At 37.8% G+C, this 18,713-nt stretch overlaps 1 protein-coding gene across 3 annotated transcripts in view; it reads left to right on the top strand.

The window, feature by feature from the left end:
- Positions 1-10,281: 10,281 nt before the first annotated feature.
- Positions 10,282-18,713, top strand: part of GRIA2 (glutamate ionotropic receptor AMPA type subunit 2) — a 159,717-nt gene continuing 151,285 nt past the window's right edge. For 2 of the 3 annotated variants that reach the window (XM_047856026.1, XM_047856025.1), the window contains exons 1-2: positions 10,297-10,384; positions 10,908-11,048. In XM_047856026.1, the coding sequence (XP_047711982.1) occupies positions 10,297-10,384; positions 10,908-11,048 (229 nt within the window). Of the gene's footprint in view, positions 10,385-10,907; positions 11,049-18,713 lie in introns of all 3 variants that reach the window. The other variant, XM_047856027.1, reaches the window with a different exon arrangement.

Raw genomic sequence — 18,713 nt, 5'->3', positions numbered from 1 at the left:
AAGTAAGACCTTACTCCCCTCTGCTGGCATTTCTTTTCCATCTTACAAGTAGCTTCTGACTTGCCACTAGGCCCTGGTACATACTAAGCTTCTGTCCAGAGGATACCACATGATTTTACAACTTGGTCTCCCCATACAGGAGAAAATACATCATCTGACCATTGTATCACGGAATTATACGTGCACAGCAGCACATTATTGCAAAATAGAAATGGTACATACTGGACTGGAGGGGAAAGGCGCTATGCAATGGAGTAGATGAGGAGGTCACTACTCACTATAGTTCCTCTTAGTATTCTCTTGTCCAGTAATCAGACAAAAGAAAACTGTAGGAACCCCCGTACCCCTCCCCCCCAAAAAAAGACAAGAACATCAAGGATTCAGACCCTGCAGGAATGAAGATTTGGATCACACACAACAAGCAAAAAATTCTGTCTTGCTGAAGTGCTGACTGAAGTAACAGGGATTTGGAAGGAGTGTTTGGAAAAAGTGGCTGTGATTACCTATTTATGTCTCATAACCAACGACTGGTTTAGAAGTGGTTGTAGCTATGTTTTATGCTATTTGTTTCTTTTTTTCTCTCTTTTGCCCCCTCTTACATTATGTAAAAAGCACAAGTGGAGGCCTGCTGAATACTTTTGGCTAGCAGCTTGCCCTTCTAATTTCTGCTGTCACCCACTGAGTGAGAGTCAGGTGTATTTTTGAAAAATAAAACATTTTATAAGAGTTGAATTTGATACTGTGATTAGGCAATTTGGTTAAGATACTTTGTAAATTCATGACATGTGGAAAGAGAATTGTTGAAAACCATATTGGATGTTCTGTAAGGAAACAGTAATTCAAGTAGGTAAAAAATTTTATTCTAGCTAAGAGTGAATAAGACTATCATAAAATATGAGAAAAATCATAAAAATATGAAAGGATTTAGTATTCAGATTTCTTCAAAAATATTCTTAAATTCTTATGCCATTTAAAAGAGACTAATATGAGAAACTATGGAGGAGAACCATGGTCAAGGTAACGGCCTGGTCTCACTTCAAGTGATGGAAAATGATTGTACATTTATCAGCATTAAGTGAAAGCAGGATTTTAAAGGTATGCATGTGTCTTGTCTTCCTTGAATTTTTTGTTTTAAATGTCTTTTCCAAGAAACAGTAACTATCATATAAAACACCACAGGCTGATAACGTTAACGTCTCAAAGTTAAACTTCAGATGATGTCTCTTCCATGAGTATCAGAATCAGTGGCAAGTGCCAACACAACAGCTTGAGTGGATGTGTCCCACAGACCCTTTAACCCAATATGCCCAAAAGTGAACACACCACCTGCCTACATATCTTCTTTCTAGTGTTCTCTATGCTTCATTCTTAGGTGAGACAGTAATGTCCTGGACACTCGGCCCAGTACAGGAGATGGCTTTATTTCTCCATATCCTCTACCTACATGACATTCCAGTTCACTAACAATTTCTACTAAGTTTCCATCCTAAACATTTCATGAAACTAACCTTTTATTCCTATCCATACTACTATTCCTTTAACCCAGATTCTCATCATCCCCACCATGAAGACAGCCTCCTACTTGGTCTCTTTACATTCAATATGTTTCCCCATAAATACATTCTCCACACAGCCTCCAGAATGTTTTATCTAAAATGAACATCTCGAGGACTCATCTTTCTACTTAAAATTTTCAAAATGGCTTCCGTTTCCTAGGATAAACTACCTATTTCTTACCATGAACTAACTTATTTCTGTACCTCTTGACTTATACTTCCCACTCTAGAAACACTGCATTGCTTGGAATTCCTGGACCACGCACATGCTTTTACTGATGTCATTGCTTTTAAATGAAGTACTCTTGAATTCAACCAAAATGGTGAAAAGGAAGTCTCTGAACTCCCTTCATCCATGAACATACTGAACATACAGCTACCCATGAAGCAATGATCTTTAACAGAAGTTCAGAAACTGGGCAACTCCTAAACCTCTAGTGAATGAGGAAAATACCCCCATCAAAAAGGACAAGAGAGGCTGAGACACACTCTTGCCATAAACCCCATCCCCCCATATGATTAGAGGAAACAGTGTCATATGATTAGAGGAAACTCCCAACTCCTCACTTCTCTCTGCAAAATGAAGGATTCAGAACCCATACTTAGTTGCCCTGACTGTTAAGATTCCCACTTGAGGGAGAGGCCTCCAAAACATCTAATTGTGAAAGCAAATTAGGCTTGAATCAGGGAGACTCAAAACTATAGTAAAAAAAGAAAAAAGAAAAAAAACGTTGATAAGGAGTGATAAGGGCCTGTGAGCAATGACTGCAGCTATCCCCCTCAGAGTTCTGAATGGAAGACCAGGCAAAAATAAAATCAGTCCATCCGGGTACTTTAAAAGCTTTTTTCTGTAGGTCAGCATTTTAATTTAGCACAAGTCTAGGGTCTGGCTAAGATCCTCCCTGAAGACTGGGGAAGCTAGCAGACCCTTCCATTGCCTTCTTGCTCTAGACCACTCCAAGTCACCAGTATCATCCTAGAAAGAGCTTGCACACATATCTGGTGTCCCAAGCTTTTGTGACTGCTGACTGAGAGGAAGGACCGTGGATCACTTGGCTTTGAGAACCAACAGGGCTTGAATTTATAAGTCCCACAGAACTGTAGCAAAGAAAGAAGCAGCAGTTGTTAATGGGTGCAGAAGCACTCTCCCTACCCCCATGGCTATATGCTTGGGTCTAACACAGAAAGAGTGGGTAAAAATGCCCATCACCCAGTTTCTCCCAGGAAGGGGCTTGACTACATACTTTCCCAGCTGTTGTCTGGGGGCCCAGCTTCCAATAAGCTTGCATCTGGGTGCAAAACTGGATCCTCCCCTTTGGGACAACGATTAGTTGGACATACTCCTAACTACTGTAACCACTAGGAAAGAAGAAGGTGGTTTGGACAATCACAAAGATTTGAGAAATTACCAGAAGCTTGGGCCAAGATGATTGACAAGGTTCATCTTCTACACAAGGCCACCACTCCCTCAAGGCTGAGAAACGTGGCTGTTTGATTTAATATGCAGAAACCAACACTGACAGAAAAAAAAAAAGGAATAAACAGAGACATGCCTACCAAATAAAAGGACAAGATAAATCTCCAGAAACAGAAGTTAGTGAAAGGGGGACAAAGGATTTGCCCGATATGGAATTCAAAATAGTGGTCATTAAGATTGAATTATGAAGAAATAGAAAATATGGACAGATCTATGACCACTAAAGAGATTGAATCAGTAATGAAAAACCTTCCAACAATGAAAAGTTTAAGACCAGATGAATTTTTCTAATGAATTCTACCAAGCATTTAAAGAACAGTTAATACCAAGCTTCCTCAAATTCTTCCAAAAACAAAAAAACAAACAAACAAAAAAACCAAAAAACAGAAGAAAAGAACATTTTCAAACTCATTTTACAAAGGTACAATTATCTTGACACCAAAGCCAGACAAAGACACTACAAGAAAGAAACAGGCCAATATCCCTGTTGAACATAGATGCAAACATTCTCAACAAAATATTAGCAAAGTAACTTCAAAAGTACATTAAAAGAGTCATACATCATAATCAAGTATGATTTATTCTAGGGATGCAAGGATGGTTCAACACCTGCAAATCAATGTGATACACCGCATTGACGAAATGAAGAATAAAAATAATATAAACATAAAGGATATGAAGTTGACATTAAAAAAAGACACAAAGAACAGAATAGAGAAGCCAGAAATAAAACCGTGTATACATGGTTAAGAAGTTTTTTAGAAAGTACTTGAGAACATACAATGGGGAACGAACAGTTTCTGCAATAAATGGTGTTGGGGAAACTAGATTGCTGCATGCAAAAGAATGAAAGTAGATCCCAATATTATACCACACACAAAAAATGAACTCAAAATGGATTAAAGATGTGAACATAAAACCTGAAAACATCAATCTCCTAGAAGAAAATAGAGCATAAGATCCTTGGCATTGGTCTCGGTGATGATTTTTTTTTTTTTTGGATTTGACACCAAATGCAAGAATAAATAAATAGGCCTACATCAAACTGAAAAGCTTCTGCACAGCAAAGGGAACCATCAACAAAATGAAAAGGCAACCTATGGAATGGGAGAAAGTATTTGCAAATCATAGATTAGATAAGAGGTTAATACCTAAAGCATATAAGGAACTCACCCATCACAACAGCAAAAACCAAAAATAGGATTAAAAAATGAGCACAGGACATGAATAAATATTTTTTCTAAAGAAGACTTACAAATGGCCAACTGGTATATGAGTGCTCAGTATCACTCATCATCAAGGAAATGCAAATCAAAACCATGATGAGATTTCTCTTTTCACCTTTTGTTATGACTAGTATTAAAAAGACAAGAGCCAACAAATGCTGGCAAGGATGTGGAGAAAAAGAACCATTGTATACTGTTGGTGGCAAGGTAAACCAGTATAGCCCACTATGGAAAACAGTATGAAGTTTCCTCAAGAAATTAAAAATAGAACTACCATATTATCTGGCAACCCCACCTTTGGGTATATATCCAAAAAGAAAGGAAACCATTGTCTCGAGATATCAGTGCTTCCATGTTCATTGCAGCATTATTCACACTAACCAAGGTATAGAAACAATCTAAATGTGTGTCGTTGCATGAATGGATCAAAAAAGGTGGTATATGTGAGTTATATATACATATATATATACATATATATAACTCACATATACCATTAAATTATATATTTAATAATATACTATTATTAAATCTTGATATGGAAGGTATTATGCTAATTGAAATAAGCCAGATAGAGAAAGACAAATGCTGGGTGCTATCACCTATATGTGGAATCTTAAAAAAAAAGAAAAGAAAAAAAAGAAAAAAAGGTGAACTCATAGAAACAGAATAGACAAGTGGTTGCCCAGGGCTGGAGGGTAGGGGAAATAGAGGGAGGTTGATAAAGGGATACAATTTTCAATTTTAAAATAAATAAGGTCTGAGGTTTTAATGTATAAGATGAGGATCATAGTTGTTAACACTGCACTGTGTAATTGAAATGTGCTAGGAGAGTGCAACTTAAACGTTCTCAAAACAAATAAACAACAACAAAAAAATGGGTGGCTCAGTGGGTTAAGTGTCGGACTTTGGCTTAGGTCATGATCCTGCAGTTTGTGAGTTTGAGCCCCATGTTGGGCTCTGTGCTGACAGCTCAGTGCCTGGAGCCTGCTTCTGATTCTGTCTCCCCTTCTCTCTGACCCTCCCATATTCATGCGCTGTCTCTTTCTGTTTCTCAAGAAATTGACATAATAAATTGACATAATAAATAAATGATAAAAATTACAAAATAAATGAATAAAAATATGTGAGGTGATTGATATATTAACCTGATGGGGTAATCCTTTAATTTATGTATACATATATCAAGTGATCACATTTGTATACTTTAAACGCCTTACTATTTTGTCAATTATAACTCAATAAAGCTGAAATTAAAATTTAAAAAAAGTGTTCTCCTCACTACTTCCCCACCATTCACCTACTGGACTCTCTAACCTCTACTGGACTCAATTCGGGTGTCAGCCACTGGGGACTGGTCTTCTCTCTGAGCTCCAAGAAAAAATGTGCATAATAGATTTTTCTTTGCCTCACCATATTATCTTAAACGTATGCCTCCTTATTTCATCTTTGATTGCCCTTCTTACAGGGTCTTAATTATTGGCTTACTTGAATGAAGTCTGGGAACTTCTTGAAAAAAGTTTCTGTTGGGTCATCTTTTTATCCACTGTGTCAACCACATTATTTGGAACATAGTAGTTCCTTATAGTTTGTGGAATTAATGAATGAATTGAAATACTGTTTTCCAATAAATATTCTTGGTACAGGATTGTTGTCTATTAAGGTAAAATTCATTAAAATCCATATAATCAAATCTCATAAACACCCCAAAATGAAAACTACTTCTTTTCATTTTTGGACATTCTAAATTCATCAAAGTTGAAAGGTACAAAAGCCTAACTTGTGTATCTTTACATATACGTTTTGGATTGTGTAATTGATCTTATTGAATCAGTGATTTATAATTTGGTGCATAAAAGAAAAGAATGTGGTCTTAATCTGGTATAACTATTAATATTAATGTTATTCTTTATCTTAATTAGAGAACTGAAACTTCTTTTTTTTTAAGTTTATTTATTTTGAGAGAGAGAGACAGAGTGTGCATGAATGGAGTAGGGGAAGAGAGAGAGGGAGAGTGAGAATCTCAAGCGGGCTCTGCGTTGACTTTGGGCTCCATTTCATGAATCGTGAGATCATTACCTGAGCAAAAATCAAGAGTTGGAAGCTTATCCAACTCAGCCACCCAGGCACTCCACGAACTGAAACTTTTATTTATAGTTCTGAGTGATTAAAATCCTTATGCTTTTCTCTTCCATTTCTTTATTTGGTTTGTTGTAGCCAGTAATGTCTCATGTCTGGAACCTGGGTTCCTTATGCAGGAAGCAAACTTTGTTACCTTCTGACAAAACTAACATGGACCTTCTTTCCTTTCTATTGTTGAGTTGCATCCAAGCCTTTCAGATGGCCTAGATTTTGACAGTTCCAGAGAACCAATAGGAAGAAAGGCGATGATCTCCACTTTGGTGAGACTTTGCCAATAGGAAGTATGGGACTGACATTTATAATCCACTTTTGATAATGAAATCAGCTAAAATTTGCTCCACCAGTCATTCAAAAATTATCATACCCTTCCTCCACACACAATGACTTTCCTTTCTTTTAGGCAAAGCCTTTTATTGTGGAATGCAAATTAAAACTGTGCAGAATGGGTAGCATATATAATATCCTTCAGCATTTTAAAGCAGATTTAAAAAGGAAAACTATTGTTTCCCATGTTGAAACAAAGAGTAAGTGAAACGGAAATTGAAATTTTACATCTCATTTCTACCCTTAATTCTAAAAATTACATTCAAACATATGCAAAAGGAACAACAATAACAGCCAACCGAGCAAACACACAAATGATAGGGTAGGTAGCATTTTTATTTCTTCCATGTTTTAACGCAACTTACCCTTGTTTCAGAAACAATACTTATGTTCTAGATAATTACCAAAGTTGAACAGCAGAGGGCAGAAAATAGCAAATTCTGTTTCTTTGAGTATGGTATTCAACTATAGATCTCGCAGTTTTGAAATTTTAAAAATTGATTTTATTACTGATAAATTTGAGTTATATTTTTGAAGGGAGAAGTTTCTACGTATTCAAAATAAATTCTAATATTTTTCATGCATTTTTATAACTATATACTTCAGTCAATTTAAATTTATTACATTTATACTGACAGTATTTTATGCTTGAAGAATATAAGCTGTATAAATATTATAGTGAATTAGAAAAAGCTCCATGAATGATAATATTAATACAATGATGCTAACATTGCAGGAAATGTATTCAGCTATGTTGTGAAATGTACATACATAACAGCTTTGTGAAAGACACATTAATAGAAAGCAGCTGAATTATAAGTAATGCCTACTAACTTTGTATTTCTATATTATATATGAATTATAATTTGTTATTAAACTGTAATATTTAACCCAAATTCTTACACTATTTACTAGGGAAAATTATCTATGATTCAGCAAATTCTTTATATCATTTGCTTTTACAGTAATTCAGTAATTTTGAGTTCATCTTTGCCTATGAATTTGAAACAGATTAGGATGAAAATAGTTTTTGAAACATTTTTGAGAGAAATAAACAATTTACATTGATCTATACTTTAAACATCACAGTTTCTCCACATTTAAGCTCCTTTCCCTCTCTGTTTTCATTCCAAATTACTTTTATGAAATTGAAGTTCTTCTTGTGGAAAAAATGGAATGGAGGAAAAAAAAGAAAATAGCTGGAAAGGTATTTTTTATTTTACTCTGAGATATTATTTATTCATTTATATATCTTTTATATATATCATATATTTCAAATAGGGAATAATTTCAAATCATTTTTTGTGCCTTACCTCAAAACTAGGGATTGAATAGATAAGACTAATTTAATTAGTCTTTGTATTGTAAATTTGGATATATTTTTATTTATATCTGTTTTACTATTTTTATTCTTATTTAATTTTTAAAAAGCTAAATGCATTTTAATTCACAGGGCCTATTTTACATACAGCGAATTGTTTATTAACAGACTAAAATAAATTCTTGGTGATGAAATAGAGAGGTATTTTTAGCCTAGCAATAAGCTTAGTAATAGATTATGGATATTTTGCTTCCTGGCTTAGGAATAAATATCTAAAATCAAAAGCAGGGAAAGACCATAACTTGGTATCACAGAATTATAGGATTTGAGAGCCGCAGAGGCCACTTTGACCATCTTTCTCATTTCTAAAATGGGGAAATCAAGGCCTGGAATGATAAGGTAACAGTCAACAAAGGAGGCTGTAGGAATGATATTAATGTGGCAATTGCACAGGAAGGCAGCATGATAGACCAACTCTCCTGGCATTCTGAAATATCACCAAGTTATTCCTTTAGTATTGTGAGTTCCAATCACCTGTTTCCTGGAAATAGTCCCTTGTACTCAGCCCTCCTTTATTTCTTTGTTTAAACCAAAAAAGCTGTAAAACTTAAGAATTTCTGAGGCAGCAGAAGGAGTTGCCAGAGCAGGTTCCCAGGCAATTGCTTGGCACTTGTGAAGTGCATAAATTCCACAGGGGGAAGTCTAGTCTTCCATACTCTCTATCAGCTCTCTTTTCACAAACTTTTAATCCCTAACCTCATCTTTCTTTCTCAGTGATCTTGAGCTCCGTGGGTTTGAAGTGATGAAAGCTTAGCTTACTTTCTTTGAGCAGTGATTTCTCAAAACTCAGGGCCATAACACTGTGGAATATCTGGGTTCTCACCATGTCCCTGGGGAAGATTCTGCAGCTCAGTGGACTTTTTAGATTTATTTCATCTTCTAATTTCTTTCTCCTATGAGCCTTTCCTTGAAACGGAGTCTTTTGCTTTCAGTAAAGAAAGTGCTTCTTCTAAAGAGCCAAGTCTACATGTCTTTACTATGGGAGGGAATCTGCAGTGAAGTCTGCAAGACCTGCACTCATTTGGCTCTGCAAGTTGGCATGATGACCAAGTGGAATACACTCTAAAGATGAGATATCCATGCAAAGTATCTCAAAAATTCAATCTTGATTTCCTCTTAAGAGACTTTAGCCTTTAAAGATAGAATTTTGTTTTTCTTTTCCTCTGGGTGCTGGCTATCTCACATTTGGCAAAACTTCCCAATTTTTGAACACTTCTTCGACGGGTGTTCTGTCTTCTTGTTTGCTTTTTGGCTGGGTCAGGTAAGGTGTACGAGAGCGTTTCTATATTGCTAGGTGAGTTTTCACAGGCTACAGAAAATGAAAATGAAAACGACTTTAAATGCAAAACAGCAGGGCCTGGTGAGAGGACGCTTCACCGGCAACAATTAGCAATTCGGCTTCTGCACAGCAGCCGGAAATCAGCTTTGCTGCGTTTGGTCCAGGCTGGAGCATCTCAGCGGCAGCTGCAGCGGCAGCACAAAGGTAGCACGAGGCTAGGAGCGGGGCGCTGTCCTCGGTGCTGAAAGGCGGAAGCGCTCGATGGGCGCGACAGCTCGCGAGACCCGAGGTCTAGCCCAGGGATCGTGGCGGCCCGGCTCTGAGCCGCGCTTTCTCAGCTCGGCGCACGCGACGCTGCCAGGGCAGTGCGGGGTGCGGGGTGCGGGGGAGGGGTGGGACGCGCGCGCCAGCCGCCTGCCGCGAGTCGCGCACGCGCGCCCGGGGCTGCCTGCTCCTCTGTGACTTGCGTGTGTGTGTGTGTGTGTGTGTGTGTGTATATGTGTGTGTCTGTGTGTGTGTGTGTGTGTGTGTGCGCGCGCGCGCGCGCGCGTGTGTGAGACAGAGGGGAGAGGGAGAAGAGAGCGCGAGAGAGGGTGAGTGTGTGTGAGTGCATGGGAGGGTGCTGAATATTCTAAGGCACTGGAACCACAGCGGCAGCTCCGCTGAAAACTGCATCCAGCCAGTCCTCCGGACTTCGGAAGCAGGGACAGGGCGCAGGGCATCAGCAGCCACCAGCAGGACCTGGGAAATAGGAATCCTTCTGCCTCCACTTCACGTTTTTAGCAGCTTGGTGCTAAATTGCTGTCTCAAAATGCAGAGGATCTAATTTGCTGAGGAAAACCGCCAAAGAAGGAAGAGGAGGAAAAGGAAAAAAAAAAGGGGGGTATTTTGTGGATGCTCTACTTTTCTTGGAAATGCAAAAGATTATGCATATATCTGCCCTCCTTTCTCCTGTTTTATGGGGACTGATTTTTGGTGTCTCTTCTAACAGCATACAGATAGGTAGGTACCCTTTGTGCTCTGCTTTTGAATTGTGCATAATTTGGTGGTAATCTTTGTTCACAGTGGACAAATTAATTCATGTCATGTAGACTTATGTCATACCTTGACTGCATTCCAGATTTAAACTGCCTAGAATATACATATTTTTCTTAGCATGTATATTGGCTTTGGTGCAAAAGAGGAAAAGGTGTTCTCATTTCTGATCTCCAAATTTTATTAATTCTGCCTTAAACAACATTTTCCTGTTTGGTCAGATTCTCTAGAGGGTCTGAATGCAAACCTTGTGATTATCAGGAAAGGCTAATGTTTCTGGCCACCTACCTTGCCCTCAGACTCTCATCTGTGCCTTGACCCTTTAACTACCATTTGGACGATCAGCTCCCCGCTGCCCGAGTCCGTTGATGTGTTTATCCGGCCTATTAGCTGAATAAGAGACTCCTGGGCTGTTGGGCGCTAGCGGGCTCCCCTCCTTTCCTTCTCTGGCACTGACACTGTTCTTCTGCTTGGTGTTTGTTCTTTGCAGGGGGGCTATTTCCCAGGGGCGCCGATCAGGAATACAGTGCATTTCGGGTAGGGATGGTTCAGTTTTCCACTTCGGAGTTCAGACTGACTCCCCACATCGACAATTTGGAGGTAGCAAACAGCTTCGCAGTCACCAATGCTTGTAAGTAATGAATATTCATGTCTTTTGGATGCCGCACGCGGAGCGCCCGCGAGTGTGAATGTGGCGTGTGTGTTTCAGTGTGTCAGTGTGTGGGTGTGAGTGACTGCACACGCGCGTGCGTGTGACGGCGTAGGGAGAAAGTGGCTGCAATCTCGGGGACCCCCGCTGGCGGTGTGTGTGTGTGGGGGGCGCTGAAGAGGGACCGAAAGGCATTGAAAAGTGTGCGCACTAGGGAAGTGGAGTGGTGATTGGAGCTGGAGGGAGCTCCCTTAGGTTCGGGGGGTTCTAGTCTTGGGTGTTTCAAGAAAAGCCCTCCCTGTCCCTCCGCCTCCCCCCTCCCCCCACCTTGCGCGCCTGGTACCCTGACCACAGGGAACACGCTGTTTCCCTGGGCGCGCTGTCGGGCTGCTGGATAGATCCCACGGGGACTGCTGAGCCCCGACGCCTGCCCCGGCAGCTGCGCTCCTCTCCTGGCCCTGGATTTAAATCCAAAGGCCCAGGACGGATTCATCGTCTGGACCCCTGAAGCCCCATATTACCCACCTCGACGGGACAAGTTGTTAAAATGGTTCTGGAGTTGGGTTCGGGGCTGTTACGTAACGCCCACCCGAGGGGCGCGGCGAGGCTCGGCGAGGAGCGGAGGCTGACGCAGGCCCAGGGCCCGGCCGGGTCGGGTAGGGGTGGAGGGGGAGCGCTGTCAATCTCTCGTTGCTCTGTTCAGCTTGAGCCTAAGTTGAAGGGGGCGATTCTAACGTGGGCGCCGCGGTCAGCTCGCCGGCCGGGTGCGCTTTGTTCTTAGGTAGCGGGGCTCCAGCAAAGGCAGCAAGAGCTGAAGGACCTGAAAGCAGTTGGAGCCGGCCGAGTTTGGGAATCTGAAGAAGTGGCTGATCAGCCATTTTAGTCTTTGCAGTTATCCATATTAGCTCTAGCACTCCGCGCGGGGTTCCGGGACAGGCGATGAAGCTCTGCCAAGGCTTCGGACAGAGTGACAGAACCCAAGCAATTAAGTCTCCAAAAGGTTCAGTGGAAGGGTTCGCGGGCTCCTGTCCTGGCGCTCCCACCCCTGCGACGGCGTGGGCAGTGCAGCCGGCGCCACTGTACCTTCCTGCCCCCTTCCCAGCAGCTGCCATCATTTCCTGCCAACCGGCTTGGGAGAGTCTTTCCTGCCTTAATGTTCTCGGTTTTTATTTCATAGTTAGCAGTTTGGAGGGGTGGGTTGCAGATGGCTCACCTTCCACTTTGGCGACAGTGTAAAGGAGCTAGCGGAAAATTACCCCAGAAAAAGCCCAACTGCAGCGTTCCCACATTAGACAAACTGGTTGCCAACTCAATTCCCCATACTGAGCATTAATCATAGAGTCGATGGGTTAGCTTGATTATGGTATATCAGGAACATCATCAACTCATTTTGAAACTACCATCATGCGGATGAAGGAATGGAACAGTTTTCCTTTACTGGTAGAACAGGGGCATTATTGTGGTTATGTTAGGTGTCTACAATCCAATTGTTTATAAACAGCCTATTTAAGAAGTTTTCAGTGCCATATATATATATATATGAATATATATATGAATATATATATGAATATATATATATTCATATATATATTCATATATATATATATTCATATATATATATATATGAACCAAGTGAGAAAAGAAACTAAAGGTGGGGGTGAGGGGTGAGGAAGAGAGAGAGAGTCTTAAAGTAGATTTACAGCTTTAAAAAAACTCAGTGGAAGAATATTAGGAATATTTGGAACAATTTTAGTACATATACAAAAACAAAGAAACTGTTGTAGTTTAATTGTTGAAGGTTTTTATATTTGACCTATTGACATACCGGATTTAGGTTATTTGTTTTGATATCAAGTTTCTATTTTTCTTTTCCTGAATTAAGAGTTCAACACGCGCCTGTGCTAAGTATCTAACAGTATGTAATTGTATACTAGTGTGAAAATGCTTTGAAAAGTAATGAAACTAAGGACTATGATTATTGGAAGTATGTAGATTTTTAATACAGGGTGAAAGTAATTGACAGGTACACTTTGAAAAATGGTCAGTGTTTGAGAAGTTCACTCATTGGTGAAAATAGTGAGAGGGCCAGAGTAAGAAGATGACAGATATGTCCACTGAACAAAATGAATATTCCTTGCTTCTAAGAGATATTGAATGACTGTTGGGTCTTTGTAAAGATTAAAGATTACTTTTGGTTTAGGTTATAACTAGTTTAGGTCCTCAGTCTCAATATTTTTGAATAGATTTATTTTTAATATAAATTGTATTGGAATAAGATATGCAGACAGAAAATGTGTATTAAATACATATATAACTCCATGAATTTCCACAGAATGAATACATCCATGGCACATGATTTTCATTGAAAACACATACATACACACACAAACAATTTGTTTGACCACACTTCTGAGAAACTGGGAAGATCAAATCGTCATTTTGCACAGATTTTTTTTCTCAGAAAATGAAGCTGAAATAAAAATGCATGTCTCCAGATCCCCAAATTATTCATCCATGGATTATTATTCTAAGACACTAAAACAAATCATGGTGAAGAACTGAATGTCTTTTCAAGTTTGGCATGTACTACTCCCATGTTATAAGTAATCTTACTGATTGCTAAAGAGAACTAGTAAGGGACTGTTATACAAAGGAGACCCATTGGATAGAATTTTCTGGAGTTGACATTGACTCATTGAGCAAATAACATTTTTGTGACTCGCTTTCTTCATTCCCTTAGGAATTTCACAATCTAGAGATTGTAACAAGAAATGGAGCATTTGTGTCCTTCATTTCTTTTCGTTTTGCCAAGGGCAATAGAACATGTAAAATCAGTGTAACTCTTTTATGCTCATGTAAACTACAGTCATGAAGTCAGCAGTCAAGAACTGAATGGAAATCTTGAATATCAAATTTGTCAAGATCCGTCTTGATCATTTAAATCCTGCTCCAGGTTTGTCTCCAATGCTTAGCCTTTGTTGGCTTGCGTTTTCTGTCAGGGGAGTCCACGATCCTTCACTATGAAGTGGAAGGCAACATCAAATATGTTGATAGCTAAAACCAAAATGACTTTCTCTCATTTCCTCCAGAAATGTAAGGAATTCTACTTTTTAACTCCATTATTAAAATAGGTGTCATCAATCAATGTTCATACAGTAGCTTCTTGTTTTACCTACTTAAATTGTAAGATTCTCAGAGTTAAATTTCTATATTAAGAAAGTGGAGTTTTATAACTTCGTAACATAAAAGAAATTCATTTACTCATTTAATTTTATTCCTGAGATGAAGGCACTTATTTGGAATGTGTAGGTTGACATTGATTTAAGGATCCAGCAAGATCCACCAACTGGGTTAAAGTTATGCAAATGAAATGAAGTCATTATTTTGTGAGCTGGGTAAAAGGACTGTGCAGGGCACTGAACTCCCACATCTTCCTCTTTCACAGTCACGGTGAGATAAGGAAAGTACCTGTTTATTCCCATTTGTTGCCATCAGTACCTGAGGAAATAAAGACAGATTTCCAATTCTTTCTTTTGCTCTGTCTCTCCCCCTCCTCCCACCCCCTTTTCTTTTCTCCTTCTCTTTCTTCTTAGCTAGAAATAGTACTGAGAGGTTTTTTTTCCTGAAAACTGTTAAAACCTAAACCTTTACTCTCAGAAAATACAAACCATAAAACTGGAAAAAAAAAAAAAAAGACTAGCATCTGATGTGTTCAATAGTTCAGACTAGTGAGGGACCTCAAGAATTCCTCCCTTTTTCCCTCCCTTCCTCCCTTCCTTCCCTCCCTCTTTCTTTCCTTTCCTTCTTTCCCTCTTTCTTTCTTTCCTCCCTCTCCAATCCCTCCCTTCCTTTTTTCAATATATATTGAGTTCCTTCTCGTTGTCAGGGAATAAATGAATATTTTTCTCATAGAAATTCATTTCTTCTTCTAACATTTTTCTTCTATGCTCTTTTAAATAGTTTTCAAAGTCTTGTAGACCTTGATGCCTTTAGTGTGCACAGGCCACTGTGGTCTTGTCTAAGAACCTTAGTGTGAGGATATGAAGATATTCTAATAGTCCTTACACAAAAGCAATGTATTACAGTAACTGAAAATTTTTGTAAAATAATAAATCTGACTTGGGCATATGTGTACACACCACTTATTTTATATAGTTTAACAAAACAGCAAATATTAGGAAAATACTAAATATTCTTACACTATCAAAAAATTTAACAACCTAATACTGTGCTCATTCCTAAAATTTCTTTAAAGTAAAACGGTCTAAAGCAGCTATAAACATGAGAATTTGATCCCATAGGGCTTTAGAATGAAAACTTTTAAGGATTAAGTTTCCTCTTCAAAATCTTTCCTTGCTATTTCTTTTCATGGATGACTTTGACAAATTGCTATTAGTCTATTTTAAAATAATTCAATAATTTTATATTTCAATTCCATAAAATAAATTATAAAAATATGTAAAGAAATAACAGATACAAATCTACTTTTTCTCTAAGCCAGCAGATGGGGATGTTGGAGAAAATATTGTTCTTTCATAAAACTGTTGCGCACACTAAATACCTTTTGAAACATTGTAAACAGATTTATTTAGAGAAATTGAAAAAAAATCTATAAATGCATCCACTTTGAAAACTTCACTTAAAATGCTGTTTGAAAAATAATTCACAATGCCCTTTAAAAACAATTGTCTTTGAGTTTGCATAGATTATCTTAAATATCCTTGTAAAATTGACTAATAATAATAATAATAATAATAAATGATCACTAAAGGCATCCATGGACAACATTGACTGTAAATGCTCTTAAAAGAGAGAGAATTGTAAATGTGTATTTTTTTTCAGCTTTTAAACCTTGATTCTGCAGATATCATTTTTGAGGTATATTTCTTATCATTGAATTTTAGTTGTGAATTATTAAAATTGTGTATCTGTGTTCATAAAATTAATTAATGTTTGCTAAATCTTTATTACAATTTGCTGGAATGTGATTGTATGTATGTATGTATGTATGTATGTATATGTGTGTGTGTGTGTGTGTGTGTGTGTGTGTGTGTGTTTATGTATAGTTATAGATTATAAGTGGTTATAGATGGGCTGGGTTATCATGTCTTGCCATTTTTATTGAGGGAATTACTAAAACTGGAGTTATCAACATATGCAAACATTTTGTAAAATTAGAACCAACTTGGATGCTATTAAGCAAAGATTAGAATTCATGGTGTGAAGAAAACTGGGACACATGTACCAGAACACAATACCTTACAACCTGGTGTTGTAAATATTGTTATAATCAATTGAAGGTTACAAAGAAAGACATAGGTCTTTATATGTAAGAATAACTAATTTGACATTAGTTGTTTGTTTGTTTGTTTGGTTTTTTTGTAGTTAAACTTACATACTTTACTTATCACAAGAGAATTTCAAGAAAATGATACATTATACTGCACTATACTACACTATACAATCAGAGAAAGAATGGCATCAGTTGAAACATTCTATTTTGGGATTAGAGATGTTAAATATTTAAATGAAAATACTGTATGAAACTTAGAAGCTTGATGTTAAAGAAAACTTATTCCTGTGCTTTTTCCTTTTTGAGGTCTTGCAGGCTTCAGCCTGCTGACTCAAGAAGTATGGAGCATTTCCGTTTCACATCAAGCCTTTAAAGTGATAAGGTCATTGCACTGTGACATTATGACAATAGAATGCTGATTCATGCTCAGACCTCGGATCCTCTCATAATCTCTTCCAATAGCACTGTACAGACTTTTCAACTTCCTAGAGCCCCCCGAATTTTAAGGAAGTCTGAAAAGAGCAATTGTTTCCTAATTAGTCCAGCATGTTTTGTTGTATAGAGTTTTCAGAGAGTATATTTTTTCCTTCTTCCTCTCTTCCTCTTTCTCCTTCTCTCTTTTTAAAAAAAGTCAATGGAAATACTTAATTTGCAAAGCAAATGCCATTATAGAAAATAACATTTAAATTTAAATAGAGATTTTTGTTTCAAGTGAACAAAGGATGCATTACAGAGTTAAAATCTTGTCTTAGATTTAAATGTTTTATTGGGATTGGTAATGGCCACTGGGTAAATTATATTTCCTTTTCTTTTTCTTTTCCAACTGGATCCTACTGAAGGTTCCTTAGATGTGTTTAAAATGTTAGCTTTTTTATTATGGTAATTTTCAGTAAAAATTTCTGAGATTTTTCTCTAGTGATTTGAATAACTAATTGACAAACTTCTTATATGACTAGGTCTTTTCAGTACGATAAGATAATTAGTTGTTGAATTCAGCGTTAAAATTTGAAAATCTCCCCCAATTTAAAAAATTTCATACATCAAAATGTTTTTCAAAGCAGATTTTACTAATTTGGGGGGAAAAAAAGAGATGAATGTGGTTCTTACAATGGTGTTGGTTAGGAGTTTGACACCTATTATTTGTCAGTACTGTTCAATTTATTTTATCATTTTTGATAATTTTAATTTATAGAATGAAATCATGTAAAAATTAACATGGGGAATGAGAATGTGGCCTTCTTAAAGGAGGCAGGATCATGGCTTTTTTGTCTTTCTATCCTTCACAAACCCTGTCCCCGTTCCTAGTACATTGAGCGACTTAATGATTGTTTATCTATTAAACACATTTAATATTATAGGAGATTTTCTTATTATAGAATTATACTTTCTAAAGTCAGAATTTTGCTTTTCCTCTTCATTTTGATTTCAAAAGAAACAATTTACTTGGTGACTGCCTCATATCCTATTTAGATAGAGGTGTAATATATTTTTCATTTCCACCTACAGGCTGCATATGTTCAGTGTTATCATCTTTATTCCTTAAGGTACATTGCTATATATTAAATGATTTGCTGAAGGGACGCCTGGGTGGCTCAGTTGGTTGAACGGCTGACTTTGGCTCAGGTCATGACCTCATGGCTCCTGTGCAGGCCCCACATCAGGCTCTGTGCTGACAGCTCAGAGCCTGGAGCTTGCTTCGGATTCTGTGTCTCCCTCTCTGCCCCATCTCCACTTGCTCTGTGTCTCTGTCTCTCTCCTTCAAAAAAATTAAAAAAAATTTAAAAAAAAATGATTTGCTGAAGATAAGTAGAATACACACTTTAAAGAGGATTTACAAATGCTGTTAGGATGATGCCAAAGCCATGTTGGTGGTGGTCAGAATGCAAGACTCCATTACAAGGGTACTGACACTTATGGGTGTCCCCGGCTTCCATTTTAATTTTGGATTTTCCACAAAGCGTGACTATACATAATCCTTGAATGGCCACAAAATTGTCTTAGTCTCCCCCTGCCCCCATAATAGTTTATACCACAATTTTCTATGTTAGTCTTTTAGTGCAAATTTAAAAAAAAGTACCAAAATGCAATTTTTTTTCTTTTAATTAGAGGATATCTGAGAATGAGGAGTTGATGGACACAGTGTCTTGTTGTGGACTAGTTGCTCTAATATTTGCACAAATGCGTACAATTTTTTATATGCATGCCTTTGTTTGTTTTTGTTTGTTTTTTGTTTCAACCTTTTACCTTAAAGATTTATTTTCCAGTAATTTAGCTTTGTCCTGTTTTCATTCTGTGGGTAATTTGCTTCAGCAAAAGTCCCTCAACTTGTCATTCTAGACTTTTAGTTTTTGTAC

This window comes from Prionailurus viverrinus, chromosome B1 (genome assembly GCF_022837055.1).
Source record: "Prionailurus viverrinus isolate Anna chromosome B1, UM_Priviv_1.0, whole genome shotgun sequence".
In the NCBI taxonomy this organism is placed as follows: Eukaryota; Metazoa; Chordata; class Mammalia; order Carnivora; family Felidae; genus Prionailurus; species Prionailurus viverrinus.
The sequence above is the reverse complement of the archived record's forward strand: the minus strand, read 5'-3'. Positions and strand labels throughout refer to the sequence as shown.